A 22,758-nucleotide genomic window follows, 5' to 3' on the forward strand; every position below is an offset into this window, starting at 1 on the left:
AAGTTAATATAAATATTTCATAATGCGCAGATGCTGCAGCAAAGTACCAAATAATGTTTGAAGTGTTTTGGCAAAACTTATTGTTAGCTTCAACAATTAAGCACATTCAGAAGACTGGGTTTTCAGATCACATTCCATTAAGTGATAAACTATGCTACTAAACTATAAATCAAAAATACAATTAAAAATAGTCCAAATTGGGGGTGCCTGTGTGGCTCAGTCGGTTGGGCGACTGACTTTGGCTCAGGTCATGATCTCGTGGTTTGTGAGTTTGAGGCCCTCATCAGACTCTGTGCTGACAGCTCAGAGCCTGGAGCCTGCTTTGGATTCTGCATCTCCCTCTCTCTCTCTGCTCCTCCCCTGCTCGTCCTCTGTCTCTGCCTCTCAAAAATGATAAACATTAAAAAAAATAGTCCAAATTAAAGCCGCTACCGCAGCCCTATTTTAAATGCAATTAGGAAAAACAGTCTTCTGTAACCTATCATGCACTCATTTCAAAGCCAAAATACATCATTTTACTGCTGGAAACAAGTTCTCTCCAGGTAGTTGGTGATCAGCTGCAAATTAGTTAAAAATAGAGAAAGCAGGCACAAAAAGAAAGTTGTTTACCTGTTTGTCAATTTCTTTTCTGGATTGTTAGAGTTTTAGGATTTTTTTCCAGTTTGGATTTGATTCTGGGTATGTTACATTTAACATCTTTCCTCAGTATGTAAAAGTACAAATGAGTCCAAAGGAATGAGTAGAAATTTCAGGAACAGAATGGTATGCCGGGCTTTCATTCATTTGTGTGTGGGATTCATCTTTGGCATGAAAGTTTTTTAAAATTAAAATTTATTACTTTGGCATAGTGACAAAAATTGGGTCAATTCTACATCTGTTTTTCATTTCTCTGGTTACTATGCTCCGTTTCTTAAAAGGCTTCAGGCTTATCACATTGTTGTATAATCCTTCCAGCTGGAGATAACCAGTGTTAACATTTTTCTCTCTTCTTTGGTGAGGTACATATTAAATACGACTCATTTAAAAATGAATTACTTTGGGGGCACCTGAGTGGCTCAGTAAGTTGGGCATCTGACTTCAGCTCAGGTCATGATCTCATAGTTCATGGGATCGAGCCCTGCGTCGGGCTCTGTGCTGACAGCTCAGAGCCTGGAGCTTGCTTCGGATTCCCTGTCTCTCTCTCTCTCTCTCTCTTTCTCTCTCTCTGCCCCTCCCCCACTCAAGCTCTGTGTCTCTCTCTCAAAAATAAATAAACATTAAAAAATTTAGAAAAATAAAAAGTGCTAATTAACAAATATAGTCAAATGCCCAGAGTTGCTACCTGCATTCAGGGATAGAGTTACCCCCCCAACAATGTAATTAATCAAAATCCAAACAACATAATTAAAAATTGATATGAGTAAAGACAGGACTTTTGTTTAAGCATACCACCCGACACTTTTTGGGTGTTAAATACAGAGAGATGGCTCTTTGTAATTGCTACTTATTATCTATTGATGGTGATTCTGAAACTAAGTTCCTAAAACTGATTTGGAACAAGAACAATGTATCTGCAACGGGCAAACATAATTGGACTTGTTATTTTGAAACAGAACGAATAAAATTCATGAATAACAGACCATAATTCTATCTGTGGAAAATTTGTGGCAATCTATCCTTCTGTAGACATCTGTCTTCTAAGCATCTTCCCCAAGACAGGACATCGTTATGACCCAATGACACAGTGGCCCCTGGGTGCTCCATATAACCACTCTAGTCATTATCCCTAGACAGATGCCACCCCCCCCCCCCCGAGTGAGAGAAAAGAAATAAGAGAAACCCACGATCTTCACCTAGATGAGGGCGATGTTGCGCTCGTGGCTCCAATGGGTGATGGATTGCTTAGTCAACTAATAGCTCATAACCCTTATTTTACAGCAGCAGCAGCAGCATCTATCTGGCTTCTCCGAGGCATATGGCGGCCAGAGTCCTCTGGAAAGAGTGTTGCAGGATCACTTTGAGGTAGTGAGAGCGGTAGCTGGGATAAAGAACCATTAGCTAGGAAAGGCTAATGGAAACAAGTAAAAACACAGAAGGATCAGGGTACCCGTGTGTGGCATGGAGATGAAGGCAGCACGTGGATTGTTTGAAGACTCAGAGCTCCAAGGTTATCAATATTGGTCAGAAAGGCCCTCTTGATGTCTTTCATTTGAGTGATTCACAGATGCACCTGGGAGACATTTACACACACCAAGAGGAAGCTGAGGTGGATAGAGCCTTGCTTGCCCGATTCCTGCCAGGAAGGCTGGGGCACGAGGAAGGAACCTTTAATAGATTTGTTCCTCAAAATGCCATCGCTAATATTCCTTGATTGTTCTTCAAATTGATGCACTTCAAAATCTCTGATATTCCCTTCAGCCTCAGTCTAATGCAGCAATACTGAAATCACGTGTTTGTGTTACTTGATTTTTTTCTGAATGCATATTGAAGCAAATACATGGCCATGAAAATAAAAATGTTGATCCCTGCTCCCCTAAAGTCACCTAGAGGCCCCCGTGTATGCATCCCACACTTTGAGAAGCTGCCCTAACACGGTCCTTGAAAAAACAGGGGTTCAAAACTCACTGAGCTATGTCGTGTGATGGAAGCAAGCCAGGAGAGCCCAGGGCCCTTATGAGCTTCGGGGTGCAGTGAAAAGTGTGAGCCTTTCAGCAGGCCCCCAGGAAAATGCCTCAGCTCCCCCCCCAACTTCTTGGAGTCCTCAACTCCCAGGGTCAGCCAGAGACAATAAACGGCCACCTGGAAATCAGCAAATGAGAATTTCCTGGCTTGAGATCGCCCTACCCTAATGTCAGCTCTGTAACAGGACCCGGAGGCTCACCTCCAAAGTCAAGGCAATTCTGGGTGTAATCGGCTCAGGTGGTATCAAATAAGAGCCAGGAAAATAGTGACAGCGAAAGACAAGGAGCAGGTGGCAGGGGGCTGGGTCAGAGCAGGCAAGTCTCAGATAGCTCGTTTTTCTAAGGGAAAAAAAAAGGCAAGCTTGAAAATGGGTCTGTTTGTGCCCATCTGGCCTAGCAAGTCTCCTTGGCTTGGGGGCCGCTGCAGCTACATGCTTTTTTCTGTCCTGTCCTCTTTGATTTTAAATCTCTCTTATGGTCGTCTAACACCCAGCAGCAGAAAATATATAAGCAAGAGTGATTTTATGCTCTTTATATAAATCTCTTCATATTAACTGCAGATGCTGATAACTCCCTGACCAAAATCCTACCCTGACGGTGCCATTTGTGACTCCCCCCACCAACCTGTTTTCTCTGTTTGCTTGACTTCCATTGTGACTTCCTTAGGGCTTGATGGGACCAGAAATCTTTCTAAAAGCCCTCAGCCCCCAAATTGCTTTCAGCCCCCAAATTACTTTCATCATTGCTCTACCTTGCTGAGAAAAAACAAAACAACAAAAAACCAAAAACAAGCAAACAAAAAGCAACCACACACACACACACACACACACACACACACCAGCAGATGATGAGAAACGTATCTTTATTGGACGAATTTTAAAGGCATTGTCTGCCAAGGGCCTTACAGGAGTCATCAGGGCATACTGACCACAGGAAATTCATGAGTGGCTGCCTTATTTCCTCTCTAAAACAGGGAGCAAATTGGAGAAGCACATGTGGGGGAATGAGTAAATAAATTAGGGGGAGGTAGTGGGGTTTCCCATTCCTAGGAGCTTTGGAGGCCTTCCGGCTGATTGTGTCTATCTCCACAGCCTGGGGCTTTTAAGAATGCACCATTTCCTGGAATTCTAGAACAGAAGAGGGTGAGAAAACGTCATTGGAGATGGCTTGGTAGTTTACAGAGAGGCTGTGTGGCCAGTGACCACTCCGAAGAGGAAAGGAAGCAGGTTGTCAGATGATAAACTTGGCCCCTCTCAAGGGCGCAAAAGGAGGGGGGGGGGAATGTGTCCCTGAATGCAGGTACAGATGGTCTATAGCATCCTGTCTTCCTGCATAATCTAACAAACACCTTTAGCTTTGCAATAGAGCCCTTTGTACTAGAACTTGTCAGCCCAAGTCGCGGCTGGGTGGCTCAGTTGGTTAAGCATCCGACTCTTGATTTTGGCTCATGAGCAGTTTTGGGGGTTTGAGCCCCACAACCTGCTCTGAGCTGACAGTGTGGCGCCTGCTTGAGATTCTCCCTCTCTTTCCCCCCCCCCCCCCCCCCGCTTGCACTGGCTTTGGCTCTCTCAAAATAAATAAATGAACTTAAAAAAAAAAAAAAGAACTTGTCAGCCCAGTCGTTTCTGACGACACACGGATTTGGTATAAGGACCTATTGCAAGCTGGGATCACTCAACTTTCTGTCTGGCTGCTTTAAGATACAGATGGAGTGTTTTCTTCCTCCTTCCTACAGATGTAGGAAACAATGGAGTGGGCCTTTGAACTCCCTTGTCTCTGCTGAACTCTAAATTTACCCCCCAAGAGTTTATATTACTAAAAGAAAGACAACAATGATGATGGTAACAATAATGAGTGGCTGCTACAGACAGAAACGGAAAACAGGAGACTTGCTTTCTATTTCTCAGTACGCTTCACCTATTTGGAATTTTTCTGTGTTAGATTTAAATAAATCCATCTTCTCTTACCTAAACTATTTTTCTGAGCTATCTACAGAAGCTACATTAACTCCTGTGTGGTATGTTATAGGGGTATCATTTTTGATAGGTTTTTAAAATGAGGATCTAAAGAAGCAGTTTTTAATCTCCAATTAGTACTTCCATAAAGACCATGTGTAAATTCTCCTGGGCTGGCATGCACAATGTTGCTAAAAAGCATGTAAGCAACATGCTTGAATCAGGTTAAAATAATCCTACAGCCATGTAGTTATGCTAAAATTCGAATATAGGGCTCTGCACACAGAAGACCCCATACACAGTATTTGACCTATTCTCTAACATTGTCCACTCAGTGGGCTAATGTCCAATAAAATGTGTTTGTTTAAGCCCTTAAAAGAGAAGAGGCTTTCCTATGCAAGTCAAGAGACATTTTGGGGGTGCCTGGGTGGCTCAGTTGGTTAAGCATCTGATGTCAGCTCAGGTCATGATCTCGTGGTTCCCAAGTTTGAACCCCGTGTCAGGCTCTGCACTGACAGCCCAGAGCCTGGACCCTGCTTCAGATTCTGTGTCTCCCTCTCTCTCTGCCCCTTCCCCACTTGCACTTTCTCTCTCAAAAATACATAAACATTAAAAAATAGATATTTTTGACATGAGACACACTTGAGAATGTCAGTCCTTCACTTATTCAGAGGGGCTCAAATCCCAGTAGTGACAATTCCTTATATTAGTTTCCATTTGCACTGGGGTGTCTTGCAAATCATTAGCCAGGCAATAGCTAGTCCCCTGGTCAGGAGAAGGATATCTTCTGGGTCATAGACAGTGAGGGACTCACAGGACCAGCTTCTACCATACAACCCCAGACACTGTGCTAGTCTCTACATGTATCATTTGTATCCTCACAAGTAGGCCCATTTTACAGATGACAAGACCAAAGCTCAGCAAGTCTAAGAAAGAGAGATGTTAACTAATCGTATCTGCCTGATCTCAGGGCCCAAGTCCCCCAATTGCTTTGGGAGCTAAGTTCTGTTGGGCTGAGTACAGGTGCGAACGTACCGTCAGCCCCGATTTTTCCGTCGCCATCATTATCCGCAGCCGCCATCAGGGACTTGGTCTCCGACTCTGTCAGCTCCCTAGCACTGCTCTCAAATTTCTGGAGGAAAAACCTGCGGGGTAATAGAGATTCCAGAACTTTTCTGAAAGGCCACACATGTCTGCACTTACCCTTTCTTTTGCTCTTGAAGCAAACCGTCTGTTCCCAGCAACTGAGATATTCAGTCAAAGGTCTTTGCAAGCCAAACTCACCTTCCTTGTAGAAACTAACGTTGGGTATTTTATTTTTAAAAGTTGTTGTTGTTGTTGTTGTTGTTGTTTTCAGGGGCTGCTGGGTGGCTCAGTTGGTTAAGCAACTGACTCTTGATTTCAGCTCAGGTCACAATCTCATGGGTTCATGAGTTCAAGCTCCCCATTGGGTTGGGTTGGGTTGACAGCACAGAGCCTACTTGGGATTCTCTCCCAAGAGAGCAGGGAGAGAATCCTCTCTGCTCCTCCACTGTGTGCATGTGTGCACATGCAAACACACACACACACACACACACACACACACACACACTGTTTTTCAAAAACAAATAAACTTTTAAAAATATTTAAAGAAATAAAACTTTTCCCGGAGTTTTGTTAATAAGTCCATTTGCCAAAGAAAAACCCTACAATGAATGGATTTTTGCACCTACAGTCACTCCTCAGTGCCCACGTTTAGTGCCTTATGTGGAGAGATGCATGAAGAAACACTGACCAAACCGGCCTCCACTGTGCCCAGCCCGGCCAGCAACGTCAGGCTTAGGACAAAACTTACTTAAGCTCTTCTTCATCCAGATACCCGCTCTGGTCATTGTCTATGAACCGAAAAACATCCTTCACCTGACTGGCTGACATCTTGGAGAGGCCCGAGGTCTGGAAGAATTTTTGGGGTTCGAAAGTATCTGGGTCTGAAACACAGAGAGAGAGGCTCACCTTCTGTATCGAGGCCAAGGTGCTCAACACATAGATCATCAAAAGCCTTCCTTGGGCTATCATTGAGCTACGGGGATGCTCTACTCTTGATTTCTATGAAAAGACAAAGGTTGTGTTAGCTAACTTGAATTTAAATAAGGACTTGGGACAGACACATACATAACAAAAAATTAAAACAAACAAACAAACAAAAAGACAAGGAGGGGGCTGCATCTGGTGCAAGATTTTTGAGGCAGCCCAGACTGGGCAGCTTGGTGATCGCATCTCTGGTCTCCTTCACCTTACCTGTCCATTTGCTTTTATCCACTTCTTGTCCCTCTCCTCTGGGCCTCCCCCCTCCCTTTCTACAGGCTGTGTGTCCAAGACTCCAGAGACACTGGTCTAACTGGTGGGGTGAAATTCAGTCACTGGGCTCCAGCAGTCTACATGGCACCCCCAGGCTTCTTTTTTTTCACTTTTAGTACGTTCCTTTGGTCTTCCAGAAATGTAACCATATGCTCAGATCTCTTATCTCTATAATTTTAGTCTATGGTTGAGGACCATTTTATTCTCGAATCCCACGAATTTTCAAAAGTTCACATTTTTAACTTTCGTGGCTTTGCTGGAGGTGTGAATACGTGGTAAATACCCACCCCTGCCACATTGCCCTTTACCTTGGCACTCCTGTAGGGCTGCGGCAATGTCGTCAGCACTAAGGACATCCGTGATACTCATTTTCCCCCTGTTCACACAGAGCACATGAGATGTGGTAAGTAGCAAGCAGGAACACGCATGTTCAGGGGCACGACTCCCTCCAAGGTGCACTGAAACTGTGGGGAACGTGATAAGCGTGGTATTATGTTAAGTGATGGGACGGAATATCTATGTAAAAGCCATAAGCAGAAAAGATCCCAGCCCCCTTTGTCTCAGTGCCTTCTCCTGAATGTTCTTCAAAGACAAAATTTTTAAAATGCAACTTAAAGAATGATTTGATTCCACGGTTTTAGAAAAACTATATTTGCACAATCATTCACAGAGCCATCTACAAAACATCCAGAAGTGAATCGTGTTACAAATGCAATGGTATTTCATAGGCCAGCCTGAAAAGACAATGTTGCCAATTTCTCTTATGGCTTGGGCTGCTTGGAGACCTTCCATGGAAAAGTTGCTATCTATCCTGAAGGGTGGGAGTCAGAGTCATGAAAAAGCAGTCTACCAGAGATCACAGTCATTCTAGGAGTCAAGTCCATGGGGAAAGAGAAGTCTGAGGACAGCATGCACCAGCCTAATATGAACACAAGGAGGAAAGAAGAGTCTGGGGTCTTAAAGGTCCACAAGCTACTTACCGTTTTAGACTTTCCCCCAAGAAGAATCAGGGACAAGAGTCGAAGGAGCAAAAAACAGACGTGCTTTTGCTACCTTCCTGATCTACCTTATATAGGATTGAAGAAGTGATAGTAAGAACCTCTTAGATTTCCTTTTCAAGGATCAAGTAGACATAGCTCAAATGTCTTGCCTTACTAATTAAACCTCTTTTTTTCTATTTATATCACAGGGGAATGTGGGTGGGAACAGCCAATTTTTAAAAACAAACCTCAACACACCTTAACTAGGGTTTCAGTTCTGCAAACGAACCCCACTTGCAGTGTGGAGAAGAGACCAAAAGCCTGGCAAAGAGGAGACAGTGGCTGAAATGAGGTGAACACAAATGGGGACGCTCTGTAAATTGAAAAAGGCTCCCCAGGTGTTAGTGACTGTCGTTTGAGGCAGGTCTACTGTTAACCTCTGAAGCTGTGGACGTGTGAGGCTGACTTTGGTCCAGAGTCGACCCAAAGTCAGTGTTAGACGGACACATTAGGCTCGTCCATGAAAGCGAATGGCTCTGCTTGGATTACTTTTCAAAAAAGCCTTGACCCTGATATTTCCCAGCTCTGTCTTAGATTGCATACACTGAGTCAGCAGAATGGAGGAAAGCCCCCAACCATTCCTAAACCCCAGATTTCAAATTTGCAGGAAAAACGTGAGGGCAGCCTTTGAGACCTCCCTCAAGGTTTTTTGCTTTTTGTTTTTGGTTTTCAGCAAATATTTGTTGAATCCCTATGTAGTCAGCACTGTGTTAGACTCTTTTCTTTAATCATGGTAAAAAACACATAACATAAAATTTACCATTCTAACCGGTTTTAAGGATACATACAGTATAGAGTGTTAACTATATGCTCATGGTCATACAAAAGATCTCTAGAACTCTTTCCTCTTGCAAAACAGAACTCTACACCCATTGAGCAAGAAGCCCCCCTTCCCCTCCCAACACCCTGGCAGCCACGGTTCTCTTTTCTGTCTGTGGGAGTTAGACTACTTTAGACACCTCTTGTAAGTGGCATCTTGCAGCATTTGTCTTTTTGTGACTGGCTCATTCCACTTAGCATAAAATCCCCCACTTTCATCCCTGGGTTCATCCCTGTAGTGGCATATGACAGGATTTCCTTGTTTTAAGACAGAATTCACAGGGTTTTTTTTTTTAATTAAAAATTTTTATTTTAGAAGCCTTCAGCTAACATCATCCTCAATGGGGAAAAACTGAGAGCTTTCCCCCTGAGATCAGGAACACGACAGAGATGTCCACTCTCACCACTGCTGTTTAACATAGTGCTGGAAGTCCTAGCATCAGCCATCAGACAACAAAAGGAAATCAAAGGCATCAGAATTGGCAAAGAGGAGGTCAAACTTTCACTTTTCGCAGACAACATGATACTCTACATAGAAAACCCGACAGACTCCACCAGAAGCCTACTAGAACTGATCCAAGAATTCAGCAAAGTTGCAGGGTGCAAAATCAACATACAGAAATCGGTCGCATTCTTATACACCAATAATGAAGCAACAGAAAGAGAAATCAAGAAGCTGATCCCATTCACAATTGCACAAAAAACCATAAAATACCTAGGAATAAACCTAACCAAGGATACAAGAGATCTGTATGATGAAAACTATAGAAAACTTATGAAAGAAATTGAAGAAGACACGAAGAAATGGAAAAACATTCCATGCTCATGGATCGGAAGAATAAATATAGTTAAAATGTCACTACTACCCAAAGCAATCTACACATTCAATGCAATCCCAATCAAAATTGCACCCGCATACTTCTCAAAAGTAGAATAAACTATCCTAAAATTTGTATGGAACCACAAAAGACTCCGAATAGCCAAAGTAATACTGAAAAATAAAACCAAAATGGGAAGTATCACCATCCCAGACTTTAGCCTCTACTACAAAGCTGTCATCATCAAGACAGTATGGTATTGGCACAAAAATAGACACATAGACCAATGGAATCGAATTGAGAACTCAGAGTCGGACCCTAAGGTATACAGCCAACTAAACTTTGACAAAGCAGGAAAGAACATCCGATGGAAAAAAGACAGCCTCTTTAACAGATGGTGTTGGGAGAACTGGACAGCAACATGCAGAAGATTGAAACTAGATCATTTTCTCACACCATACACCAAAATAAACTCAAAATGGATAAAGGACCTGTACATGAGACAGGAAACCATCCAAACCCTAGAGGAGAAAGCAGGAAACAACCTCCTTGACCTCCACCGCAGCCATTCTTACCTGACACATCCCCAAAAGCAAAATAATCAAGAGCAAAAATAAACTATTGGGACCTCATCAAGATTAAAAGCTTCTGCACGGCAAAGGAAACAATCCATAAAACTAATAGGCAACAGACGGAATGGGAAAAGATAGTTGCAAATGACATATCAGGTTAAGGGTTACTATACAAAATCTATAAGGAACTCACCAAACTCCACACCCAAAAAACAAACAATACTGTGAGGAAATGGGCAGAAGATATGAACAGACACTTTTCTAAAGAGGACATCCAGATGGACAACAGACACATGAAACGATGCTTAGCATCCCTCCTCATCTGGGAAGTAGAAATCAAAACCACACTGAGATACCACCTCACGCCGGTCAGAGTGGCTGAAATGAGGAAATCAGAGGACTCTAGATGCTGGCGAGGATGTGGAGAAACGGGCACCCTCCTACACTGTTGGTGGGAATGTAAACTGGTACAGCCCCTCTGGAAAACAGTGTGGAGGTTCCTCAGGAAACTAACACTAGAACTCCCCTATGACCCAGCAATAGCACTGCTAGGAATTTACCCAAGGGATACAGAAATGCTGAGGCATAGGAGCACATGTACCCCAATGTTCATAGCAGCACTCTCCACAATAGCTAAAACATGGAAAGAGCCTAAGTGTCCATCAACAGATGAATGGATCAAGAAGATGTGGTTTATCTATACCATGGAATACTACATGGCAATGAGAAACAATGAAATCTGGCCATGTGTAGCAACATGGATGGACCTTGAGGGTGTTATGCTGAGCGAAATAAGTCAGGCAGAGAAGGACAAATATCATATGTTTGCACGTATAGGAGGATTAGGAGGAACTTGACGGAGGAACAAGGGGGAGAAGAAGGGCGGAAATGGTGGGGGAAAGGGAGAGAGGCAAACCATGAGAGACTCTTGAATGCTGACAAAAACTGAGGACTGATGGATGTGGGGGGGAGGGGGGGATGGGCATGGAGGAGGACACTTGTGGGGATGAGCACTGAGTGTTATTGGAAACCAATTTGACAATAAATTATTTCTAAAAAAAAATTTATTTTAGAGCACACAAGCGGAGGAGAAGAACAGAAGGAGAGAGAATCTCAAGCAGCCTCCACGCTCAGTGAGGAGCCTGACACGGGGCTTCATCTCACGAGCATGGGATCATGACCTGAGCCGAAATCAAGAGTCAAGATGCCCAACTGACTGAGCCACCCAGGCACCTCTGAATTCAATTTTTTTAAAAATATAGTTTATTTGAATTCAAGTTTTTTAAAAGTCAAAAACCACACCCATGATGCGATCAGAAATAGTCAGTGGCTTTGAATTAGACAATTCAGGAGCCTTAGACTCTTTGCTGGGAAATCTCATCAAGATAAGTCATCTTTGGTTTGTCCTCAAATATATTCCCCTACATACCCCCAGCATTGTATGTTGCTGGTGTCATTGGTGAAAATTTTCTCTCAGGAACACCTACAGCGTTTCTTAAATTACCAAATGTCAAGTCAGCACTATTTCTGTCTTGCCTACATGATGTGCCCCAATGCCTGGTACAGTCCCTGACCTAGTTAGGTGCTCAGTAATGATTTGATGAATGGATAAATGAAATCAGCAAAGAAAAAAAAAAAAAAAAAGCTTGAAAACAGGATTAGCAACCGGCATCAACTTGTCCAGCCCTAAGAGCAGTTTCTGAAAATCAGTCTCAGGAATGTAGGTTGCTGACATTAAGTTGCCATAGAAACTCACTGAGATGTTTCTTTCTGCAGAAGGACTTACAATTGTCCACAGAGATTAAAAAAAAACATTTAAAAAAATCTTCCCATTTAAATGAAAATAACATATAGGTTAATCCAAGACACTTTAGATTTTCAAGCTACTTTTCTGATAGGAAATAAAGATAAGAGAGACCCAGTAAACACATCCTCTGAATCATCGAGGCAGCCATGATTATATGTAAATTCCAATGTGCACAATCTAGGGGTTGCAACATTCATTCACACGAAAGGACAAATGTTGTGCAGCTCCCCTTATATGAAGTCCCTGGAGTCATCAAATACACAGAGACAGAAAGAATGGTGGGTACCAGGGAATGAGGGTGAGGAGAGTGGGAGTTAGTGGTTAATGGGGGCAGAGTTTGGGGTGCCTGGGTAGCTCAGTTGGTTGAGTGTCCGACTCTTGGTTTTAGCTTAGGTCATGATCTCGAAGTTCTTGAATTCAAGCCCCACGTTGGGATCAGCGCTTATGGTGCGGAGCCTGCTTGGGATTCTCTCTCTCCCTCACTCTCTGCCTCTCCCCTGCTTGCACTCTCTAAATAAATAAATAAACAAACACACAAACTTAAAAAAGAAACAAATTTTAAAGAATGGGGGCAGAGTTTTAGTTTGAGAAGGTGAAAAGTGGTCTGGATGGTGGTGATGGGTGCGTAACAATGTGAATGCACTTAAAAATGGTTGAAACACTAAATTTTATGCTGTCTTTTACTATAATAATAATAAAAAGGATGTTGATTCAGTAGTCTGCATTATTTCGGCCACCAATTTGCACCTGCTCCCAGGAAAGAGTAGAAAGAAGATTTGAAAGTAGAAGACCTTAACTGCAGCCCAGCTCTGTCCTTCAGCAGCCTCGTGACTCTGGGCCTCAGTTTCCTCTTGTAGCAAATGGGAGTGATGTCAGCAGCTGCATTGCTACTTCCCGGGCTACTTTTGAGGACCAGGGGACCAAGCGCAGATCTGCAGACCTCTGAAGGAGTCTCTGAGTCCCCTTTTGAATCCCACCCCTCTCCTGGGATCGCAAGATGATTTCATCTGGTGTATCTATTCCATTCAACTAGTAGGGACTTGACTTCATGCAGAGGAAGGAGTGGATGTTGGGATCAGCTAGTAATGTCTGCAGGCAGAAAGACTTGGAAGGTGGAAGCAAAGAGCTTGGTGACTCTGGCTGGCCTGTGTATTTGGATTTTGCTGCTGCTGGTGGCCCTGGACTCTCAGATAACACTTCTGTTTCATTATTTGATGCTGTCCCCAACCAATCACCTGTTTCGATCCAAATCCCTGTTGTGCCTCTTAATCCTGCAGACTTTCTCTACCTGAGCCCCCACACTGGTCGACCCCATGTGACAACTCTCCAGCCACACTGGTCTGACCCATCTCCTGAGCCACTGGCTTGTCCTCCATGTCATCGCTGCCTGTGCCCAACCTTGACTGTCTTGTTGATGACCAGTTTCTTCAAAGTGTCTGAGACCCTCATTTCAATGTGTATGACCCAGTAGATGAGAGCACGCCTGACCCACTTCCTTGCTCTCTCAGTAGATGTCACCTCCTAAACACCCCTCAGCTTTGTCTTCTCTCCACACCCCACTCTCACACCCTTGCCCAAGCCACCATCTTGTCTTTGGGGAACAACTGCAGCAAGCCCTAACTGGCCAATCCTCTTCCACTTGGGCTCCCCTCCAACCTAACTCGATGGATCTCTTTAAAACCCAAGTCTGTTGGGGGCTCCTGAGGGGCTCAGTTGGTTAAGCATCTGACTCTTGATTTCAGCTCAGGTCATGCACGATCTCATGGTTCCATGAGTTCGAGCCCCACATTGGGCTCAGTGCTGATAGCATGGAGCCTGCTTGAGATTCTCTCTCCTTCTCTCTCTGCTCCTCCCCCCACCAAAATAAATAAATAAAAACTTAAACACACACACACACACACCCCCAAACCCCAAGTGTGTAATTTTTTAGCGCTGCCATAACAAAGGACTATAGACTGAGTAGCTCAAAACAACAGAAACCTATTGTCTCAAGTTTTGGAGGCCAGAAGCCTGAAATCGAGGTGACAGCAAAGCCACGCTTCTTCCAAAGGGAGGGATCCTAGGGGAGAATCCTTTCTTGCCTCTTCCAGCTTCTGGTCTTTGCTGGCAATCCTCAGCATTCCTGGGCTTGTAACTATATCCTTCCAATCTCCACCTCTGTCATCACATGGCCCTCTTCTCTGTGTGTCCTGTTCCTCTCTCTCTCTTAAAAGTTTATTTATTTATTTTCAAAGAAAGAGAGAGCACAAGCAGGGGAGAGGGAGGGGGGGAAGGAGAGAGAAAGAATCCCAAGCAGGCTCCATGCAGACAGCACAGAGCCCAATGCGGGGCTCAAACTCACGAACTGCGAGATCATGACCTGAGCTGAAATCAAGAGTGGGACACTTAACTGACTGAGCCACCCAGGCACCCTAACGGGTGTCCTGTTCTCATAAGGACACAGTCATATTGGGTTAAGTGTCCACCCTACTCCAGTATGGACACATCTTAACCAGTTACATCTGCAATGACCCTATTTACAAATAAGGTCACATTCTTTAGGTAAATGGGGCAAGGACTTTAGTGGATCTTGTGGGGGATATAATTTAACCTGTAGCACCAAGCACATGGCTCCCTCTCTTCCCACGGCCACCCCACGAGTCCGTCACTGGCTTGCATTTGTTCTTACGGTAAAGACAAAAGTCCTTCCCACGGTCCTGAAGGTCCTGTGTGATCTGTTCCCTGAAGCCTCCTCTGAACTCATCTCACACCATCCTTCCACCCGGAAGTCCTCAGCAACTTGGGGTGCCCACCCTCCCTCCAGCCTTTCTCCTTGTACTGTTTCCTTTGCCTGGAACATTCTCCTTCCTCTTGCCTTCAGTGTCTCATACATAGGCTTTTAGCCATCACTTTTTCCAGGGAGACTCTTCCCTGACTCCCAGCCTAGGTCAGACCCCCCTCCCCCAACTTTGCTGGATGAACAGAGGTGATTGGACCTCTGTGCTTCTCCCCCTTATAGCAAAATCACAGCTGCATGGCCCCACTTGCTGTGATTGCTTGAATAGAGTCTCTCTGTCCACTGGACAGCGAGACCTATGAGGTCAGGTTGAAGGTCTTGTTTGCTCAGCTCTGTATCCCCGGTGTGGATGTAAGTGAAGACCAACCAAATGAGAACAAAGGCCATTAATGCAGAGCCTCCTCTGAAGGGAGTGAGCCACCATCACTTGGGTTTGGCAGAGACTCAAAGGCAGGCAGAGGAGCAGGAAAGCTTATAGCCTAAAAAAGGGAGGGTTGATGCTGCCCTCCTGCCCTGACAGGAGGCTGTTGGCCTGGGAAGGCTGAGCATCCCATGTGACTGTGTGAGGGGACACAACCTGGCTTCCTCTGGTTGGTCCTAAGTTGGAAGCAAAAATTAAAATGAAGGAAGCTGGGGGCACCTGGGTAGCTCAGGCAGTTAAGTGTCTGACTCTTGGCTTTAGCCCAGGTCGTGATCCCACAGTTCATGAGTCGGTTTGTGAGTTTGAGCCTCGTGTTGGGCTCTGTGCTGACAGCATGGAGCCTGCTTGGGATTCTGGCTCCACCCCCCGCCCCCACTCTGTCTCTTGTCCCTCAAAATAAATTTAAAAAAATAAGTAAAAATAATACAACCTACTCTATAGGGTTATTGACAGGAGATACAGGTGGAGCACTTGACATTGGGCTAGGCACACAGTGAGCAAACAATAAATGGTGTCCATTGTTGCTGTTATTTGCCTTACAGCCTTTTAAAAACAAAAGATATTCCGGGTAAAGCCCATCTAAGGTGCTAGAAGGGATAGTAGTTACCCTTGGTGGGGGGGGGCAGGGACCGGGGGTGAGGAGGTTCTCCTGTATTGATAATGTTCTATTTCTTTTTAAAGTTTATTTATTTTGAGAGAGAGAGAAAGAGAGAGAGTTGGAGGGAAGGACAGAAAGAGAGGGAGAAAGAGAATCCCAAGCAGGCTCTATGCTGCCAGTACAGAGCCCATTGCAGGGCCTGAACTCATGAACCGTGAGATCATAACCTGAGCCAAAGTCAGATGCTTAGCTGACTGAGCCACCCAGGCACCCTGAAAGCTGACTTTTAATAAATGGTTGAGGGGGCACTTGGGTAGTTCAGTAGGTTAAGCATCCAACTTCGGCTCAGGACATGATCTCATGGCTCGTGGGTTCAAGCCCCACGTCGGGCTCTGTGCTAACAGCCAGCTCAGAGCCTGGAGCCTGTTTCGGATTCTGTGTCTCCCTCTCTCTCTGACCCTCCTCTGCTCACACTGTCTCTCTCTCTCTCAGAAATAAATAAAATATTAAAAAAAAATGGTTGAGCATGGAAGAGTGGAGGGTCCTGCTGTGTGACCTTGGCCTTGAAGTGTGGGGAGTGAAGGCTGTGGGACGAGTCATTGGCCAGCTGTGACCTCTCTCTGTCCTCTGGGCTGAATGATCACAGGGCTTTCAGGACTTCATTGAGTGAGACCCAGACACTCAGCTGTGGCACCTCCTGTGTTCATAGCAGGGCTGAGAAAGAGATGCTTAAGAGGAACCATTAGGTGACTGTGCCCTGTGACTGAGGGAAATTACCTCACAGGTCAGAAAAAGAACGTGTTCTGGCCCTGGGGTGTTTTGCCACCCCAAAATGTGCCACTTGAATTATTTTGAGCCAAAGGCAGTTGAGGAACAATAAACGCAAGAGGAGTTCTCTGATCTCTGCTTATCTGTCTAAAAGTAGGGCAAAAAATTCCCAAGTGGAAAGTGTTTTCCTTCTACCAAGAAGGGAGAGCAACCCATCTCTGGGGATGGAGAGTTGATGCCAGGAGTCATCTGTATAAACAGACCTTTCTAAAATACCCCTTATCTTCCATTAGCTCCCCATGTATTTCCTAGTCACTTCCCAATTGTTTATTCCCTAGGAGCCCAAAGCCTCTTCCTCGGTTTAGCCACTTCTTCAAAATTTATTGTTCCATAACACATAAACCCCTAAGTCTAGTTGCTCTTTTGAGTTTCGCTTCTTTGCTGCGAATGCCATACAAGTAAAATAATATTGTGCCTGTTCATAATTTTTTCCCTGTTCATCTGTCTTTTGTTGGTTTAATTAGCACATCCCAGTAAGAGAATCTAAGAGATTAGAGGAAAAAGTACTTCCTCCCCTACAGCCCCATCATAGAGAGGCTGCCCTGTCTGCCCCATCAATCTCATCACTCTATGTTTTTTTTCTCCAGAGCACTTACCACGATCTGGTTTCTTGTGCTTGCTTGCTTGTTGTCGATGGACAAACAAAACAGAAGCTTCTGGAAAGTAGGGACTGGGTATGTCATGTTTACCCTCAATCCCCAGGGCTTGTTATTTACTGGCATCAAAGTCTCCTGCAGTGGAGTTGAGAGAGCCTGACCTCACCTGAGGGACAATGACTAGTCATGAGGTGGACCTGGTGGGAGTCTGAAGTCTTACTTATATAATGGCCAATATGGTTAAAACCATCCGTCATGCTTTGTTATCCCCCAGCTGTTCCAAAAGAGTCTCAAATGTCTTCCAAGACTGCAGCAAATTATTTGAAAACGTGAAGAGCTCAGCTTCTTAAATGCCAGGGATGAAAAAGCAAGCAACACGGGAAAGCAACTTCTGACTGATGAGATAAGAAATCTGCCCCCGCCCATCTGAATTTTAACATCTAGCTGATGCATCTGCACAGGGATATGGAGGGACATCTAGTTACTGGAGTTTATTTACAAATGAGCTGTTTCTCTAGTGGAGGCTTTCCTTTCCCACTCAGAGAGACGTGGGAAACATTTATGAAATAGGTTTTCACCTGGGAGCTTAGAACAAGGCTCCTTAGTGAGAGGATACTGCTGTTTGCTAACAAAAAACCCGCACAGTGTCTTAGGGGTGAATGAAAAGGACAGCTTGTGGGTCTCACAACAAAATGAGTGAGAAAGGTATGGCAGCTCCTCAAAGGACACAGTCTGGGTCTGTAAGGGTTGACCTTCACTGGGGGTAGAGTTTTTAGGAAACCTTGGGTAGAATACAAGAGATTAGAGGAACCTGTGACCTCCTGTGGGCGTGGCCATGAAATAAACTTCAGAGCCAACCCCAGCTCTGTAATCTGTGGGACCCGGTGGAAAATTAAAGCGCAAGGCCCCTTGTTCACAAATTAAGAATTTCAACATGGCAGCAGCAGAGCATTAAACCAAGCGTGGGACCCTTCCTGGGGCACCTGAGAGGTTCTATGGGTTAAGCGTCTGACTTCGGCTCAGGTCATGATCTCACAGTTCGTCAGTTTGAGCCCTGCATTGGGCTCCACGCTTCTGGTACAGAGCCTGCTTGGGGTTTTCGCTCTTTCCTCTCTTTCTCTGTCCCTACCCAACTTGTGCTCTCTATCAAAATAAATAAACTTAAAAAATAAAAATAAAACAATAAAACAAATATAAATCAGGCATAGGGTCCTTCTAAGTGCAGATCACACCCACAGAGCCGCCCCCGCTCGTGACTTACGTTTGTTCAGCATGGCCTGGTTGCTGATATTATGTCAGTCGTTAGTCATCGGGACAACTCTGTGAAGTATTATTATCCCCGCGAGGAGAAGCGGAAGTTAAGAGACCTTCCAGGTCAATTAGCTACTTAAGCGGCAAGGCCTGAACTCATCCTTAGAATTTTCCTCGGTGTCAGCTGAAAAATTCCCAAGGCGGCCAGCCTTCTGGATTTCCACAACCACATCTTCCCCTAGAAAGAAAAGGGTTTAGGTTTGCTCTCAAGCCACTAGGCAAAGAATGACAGGCTCTCTAGCCCGGGTGAACCATCACCCTAACCCACCCGCTTACCTGCCCCGCCCTGGGAGAAGGTCGTGAGAGGTGGTCCTGAAGCATCATTACAAGTCAGGGAGCTGGTGGCTGTTTGGGAAGTTAGGCATATATATCTCCACCTATTGACTACCCTTGAGGGTTCACTTCAGATCTGGGGGTCATGCATGTGCTGGACCTGTTTCCTTAGGGGGAGTTTGTAAAAGCAGGACAGGATACCACACGTTAACAGTAGGGTAGCTTGACTTCAGTGTAATGTGTGTCTAGACATACAGAAACGCAGTCCCTGGCCAGGCTAGGACACATTCAACAAAAGAGTGAGCAAGCCTCTAGCCTGGCTTATGTATCTCTCTGACTCTCCGCCACTCACCCCCCACCCCGCCCACATCCTGTGTGTGTATGCGCACGTGCATGCGTGCGTGTGTGTGTGTGAAGGTTAAGTCATTTTGAAAATATTATTAAAAACATGCTCTTGGTAGAAAATGTAGAGAAAAAGAAAGGAAGGAAAGAAAGGAAGAAAGAAGAACATGGAAGAAAGAAATAAAGAGAAAGCAAGAAAGAAAAGGGAAGAAAAAAAGAAAAAGGAAGAAAGGAAAAGGAAGGAAGGAAGATAAGAAAGGAAAGAAGGAAGAGAAGGAAGAAGGAGAAAGGAAGGAGAAAGAAGGGAGAAGAGAAATGAATGTAATTCATCACTGGCTATGACAATGCTAATATTTCAGTGATCCTTTAAGATATATTGATTTAAAAAAATATTTTAAGCATTAAAATAGAGCCATGATCTCAATAACCTGCTTTTTCACTTAACATATTGTGAACATTTCCCCCGTCAATAAGTATAAGTCTATACACCATGATTTTTAACAGCTGTGTATAATTGTCTTGTATGGGAGGGGCCCTGATGTCCTCAACCTCCAATTATTGGACCTCTAGGTTTTTTCATATTTTTACTATTATAAGAAGTGCACGGAGCACCTGGTTGCCTCAGTCGGTTAAGCATTTGACTTCAGCTCAAGTTGTGATCTCAAGGTCTGTGAGTTCGAGTCCCACCTTGGGCTCTGCACTCACAGCACAGAGCCTGCTTGGGATTCTCTCTTTCTCTGCCTCTGTCCCTACCCCATGCACTATCTCTCTTTCTCTCAAAAAATAAAATAAACATTAAAAAAAAAAAAAGCAGTCCACGGAGGAACATCCCCATAGCAAAATTTGCGAGTCCATCCTTAGTTAATTTTTCTTTAGGGTACATTCCCAGAAGTGTCCTGTAACACTCATTGTTCAGCCAATATCTCTTTGGATGCCTTCTACAAGCCAGACATTGTGCTAGATGCTGGGTTTTAAACAACAAGCAATTGATTTATTACCCAGTTAGTTTCATCTAACGTCATGTTCAGTGGTTGCTGTGATTGGCAGAATTTCTATGGATGTCCCTCAAAAGTCCATACCCCAGTGCCCGGACCTGCAAAATATAATCACACTGATCACTAATGAATGCATACTTACAAAAATGAAGAATTATTTGCAAGACCTTGTTGTCCATGGTAAGGAGTTGGCATTCAGAGCAAAAGGGATCCACTGAAAGATTCCAGGGAGGGAGTGACTGAATTAGATTTTTATTTTCAAACAGGGTCTCTGGCTGCTGCATGAAGAAGGATCATCAGGGGCCAGAGCTGTTAATGGGAGCCAGTGAGAAGATGAGAGGGATAGGTGGAAAGTGCACATTTTTGAGTCGTCCTTTTTAAATTTAATGTTTATTTAATTTTGAGATAGAGACAGAGAGCAAGCAGGGGAAGGACAGAGAAAGGGCGACACAGAATCCGAAGCAGGCTCCAGGCTCTGAACTGTCAGTGCAGAGCCTGACGCAGAGCTCGAACTCACGAACTATGAGATTGTGACCTGAGCCAAAGTCAAATGCTCAACCCACTAAGGCCCCCAGGTGCCTCAATATTCTAACCTTTTAATTTTGAATTTCTGGAAGAGAAAACAATCTTGTGAAAGCATAAGGGTCATTCTGCTTTTAAATTTTTTCCTTTAATACACATTTTTGATGAAAATGTACTCAAATGTCATGTACTTTGAATACAAAAGGAGTGCGCGGGTGGCTCAGTCGGTTAAGTGTCCGACTTCGGCTCAGGTCACGATCTCACGGTCTGTGGGTTCGAGCCTTGCGTCAGGCTCTATGCTGAAAGCTCAGAGCCTGGAGCCTGCTTCAGATTCTGTGTCTCCCTCTCCCTCTGCCCCTCCCCACTCAATACTCTGTCTCTCTCTAAAATAAATTTTTAAAAAACCACTTAAAAAAAAAGTGCCTAAGGAATTCTGCAAACATCAGCCTGCCAAAAATAGAAGACAAACAAACAAACAAAGAAGCCGTGGATGTGGTTTTGGTGCTACGAGAATGCATATGTCAAGGTCGGATGATAGCACAAACATACACTCTCCTTAGCCTTACTCACCATTCACATGTGTATCACAAGTGTTCTCACGCTGGGCCAGCGAACGTCTGAGGCGAGCATAAGAGTATCTGGAGAAGAAAGGGTAGCTCAGCACCCCACCTGGCTCTGAGGGGTTCAGATGCGGCCAGAGGCTGTCTGGGAGGTTTTGCGGTCAAGGCAATGAGTGTGTTTCAGGGTGATGGGGAGGGCAACCATGGTGAGCAGAGGGAAGGATGTGGGCAAGCTGCCTGTGGCCTTGTGGGAAGTGTGGGTCCACGAGAGGATCTGAGAGCGCCCAGCACCCCCCTTGCAGGAACATTATTGCTTCCTTGGGTTTCAGTTACCCTGTCTTCTTCCTCTAGCTTTCTCTTAGGACCAGATTCCGAATGCTAACGGTCCAAGGTCAGCCAGCTGTTGGGACTTTGGATCAGCCACTCCTGGCTCCAGTAACAGCTCTGCTTGGCCTTCTGGGTACCTCTGGATTCTGAATGGGCTTCAGGCCTCACCCCGCCCTGTACCCCCTACCCCCCACCCCCAGCCTTCTTACTGGCACTCCGAGGAAGGCATTAGCAGCCTCATTTCTTACACAAATGTTGCTGGAGAGGACTGTTCTTCCTCTCCGCCTTCCCTTCTAATGCTTGAAAGTCATCGGAGAGATTACAGCGTCTCCGTCTGTTTTTTCCTCTTACAAATGTGCTTTAATTACTCAGTGGAATGCACGGCAAATGCGTATCAGTGCGTTAGCACGGAAGCCTTGAGCTGGCTGCGCCTGGCGGGCTTTGTGAAGCCCTGGGAAGAGAAGAGCTAACACCGACACGTGATGAAGGCTCCTGATCTATTGGCACCTTCTGAACTTGTGGGCTGTGCTCTCAGCTTCCAACAGGCTGGGTTTACCACCTTGTAGGACAAACCTCAGTTCCCCTGTGCCGCCCTTACCCTCCCCTTACTACCCATCACAACCCTTCTGACAGCAGATTCCCCACCCCAAACAATTCTGGGCAGCACCAGCTGGGTGCCCTATGATTTAACACAATTCTGACACAGGTCTACCCGGGCACGGCATCAGATCCCACAGGTTCAGGGCTCGGTCCCTCGGGGCCCCCCTACTTCAGCCACAAGTCATGAGTGCAGGTGCACCTGTGCTTCTGACCAAGTGGCTATAAATTGGAGGTTTTCTACAACCCCCTCCTCGGGTTTGACTAATTTGCTAGAGTAGCTCACAGTACTCAGAGAAATAGTTTACTTCTGAGATCACCAGTTTCTTATGAAAGAGTATATAGCTCAGGGATAGCCAGGTGGAAAAGGTGCACAGGACAAGGTATGGGGGAGGGACACCGAGTGCCATGCCCTCTCCATGTACACCCCTGTCCCCAAATCTCCGTGTGTTCACTGACCTGGAAGCTCTCTGAACCCCACACTATCGGGATTTTATGGAGGCTTCTACATGTAGACATGATCAATCATGAACCCATTTCCAGCCCCTCTCCCTTCTCTGGAGAATTGGGGTGGGGGTGGGGCTGCAAATTCCCAAGCTTCTAA

At 45.0% G+C, this 22,758-nt stretch overlaps 1 protein-coding gene across 1 annotated transcript; it reads right to left on the minus strand.

Moving 5' to 3' along the window:
* Window positions 1–3,505: 3,505 nt before the first annotated feature.
* Window positions 3,506–17,517, minus strand: OCM2 (oncomodulin 2). Its single transcript, XM_039226161.1, has 5 exons — window positions 17,228–17,517; window positions 7,261–7,328; window positions 6,450–6,582; window positions 5,651–5,760; window positions 3,506–3,787 (listed from the first exon to the last, which is right to left on the minus strand). Exons 2-5 carry the CDS (start codon window positions 7,319–7,321, stop codon window positions 3,762–3,764), a joined length of 330 nt encoding a protein of 109 aa, XP_039082092.1. The 5' UTR covers window positions 7,322–7,328; window positions 17,228–17,517; the 3' UTR covers window positions 3,506–3,761.
* Between the last annotated feature and the right edge of the window lie 5,241 nt (window positions 17,518–22,758).

This window comes from Hyaena hyaena, unplaced genomic scaffold (assembly GCF_003009895.1).
Source record: "Hyaena hyaena isolate Hyena2069 unplaced genomic scaffold, ASM300989v1 scaffold_20, whole genome shotgun sequence".
Classification (NCBI taxonomy): Eukaryota; Metazoa; Chordata; class Mammalia; order Carnivora; family Hyaenidae; genus Hyaena; species Hyaena hyaena.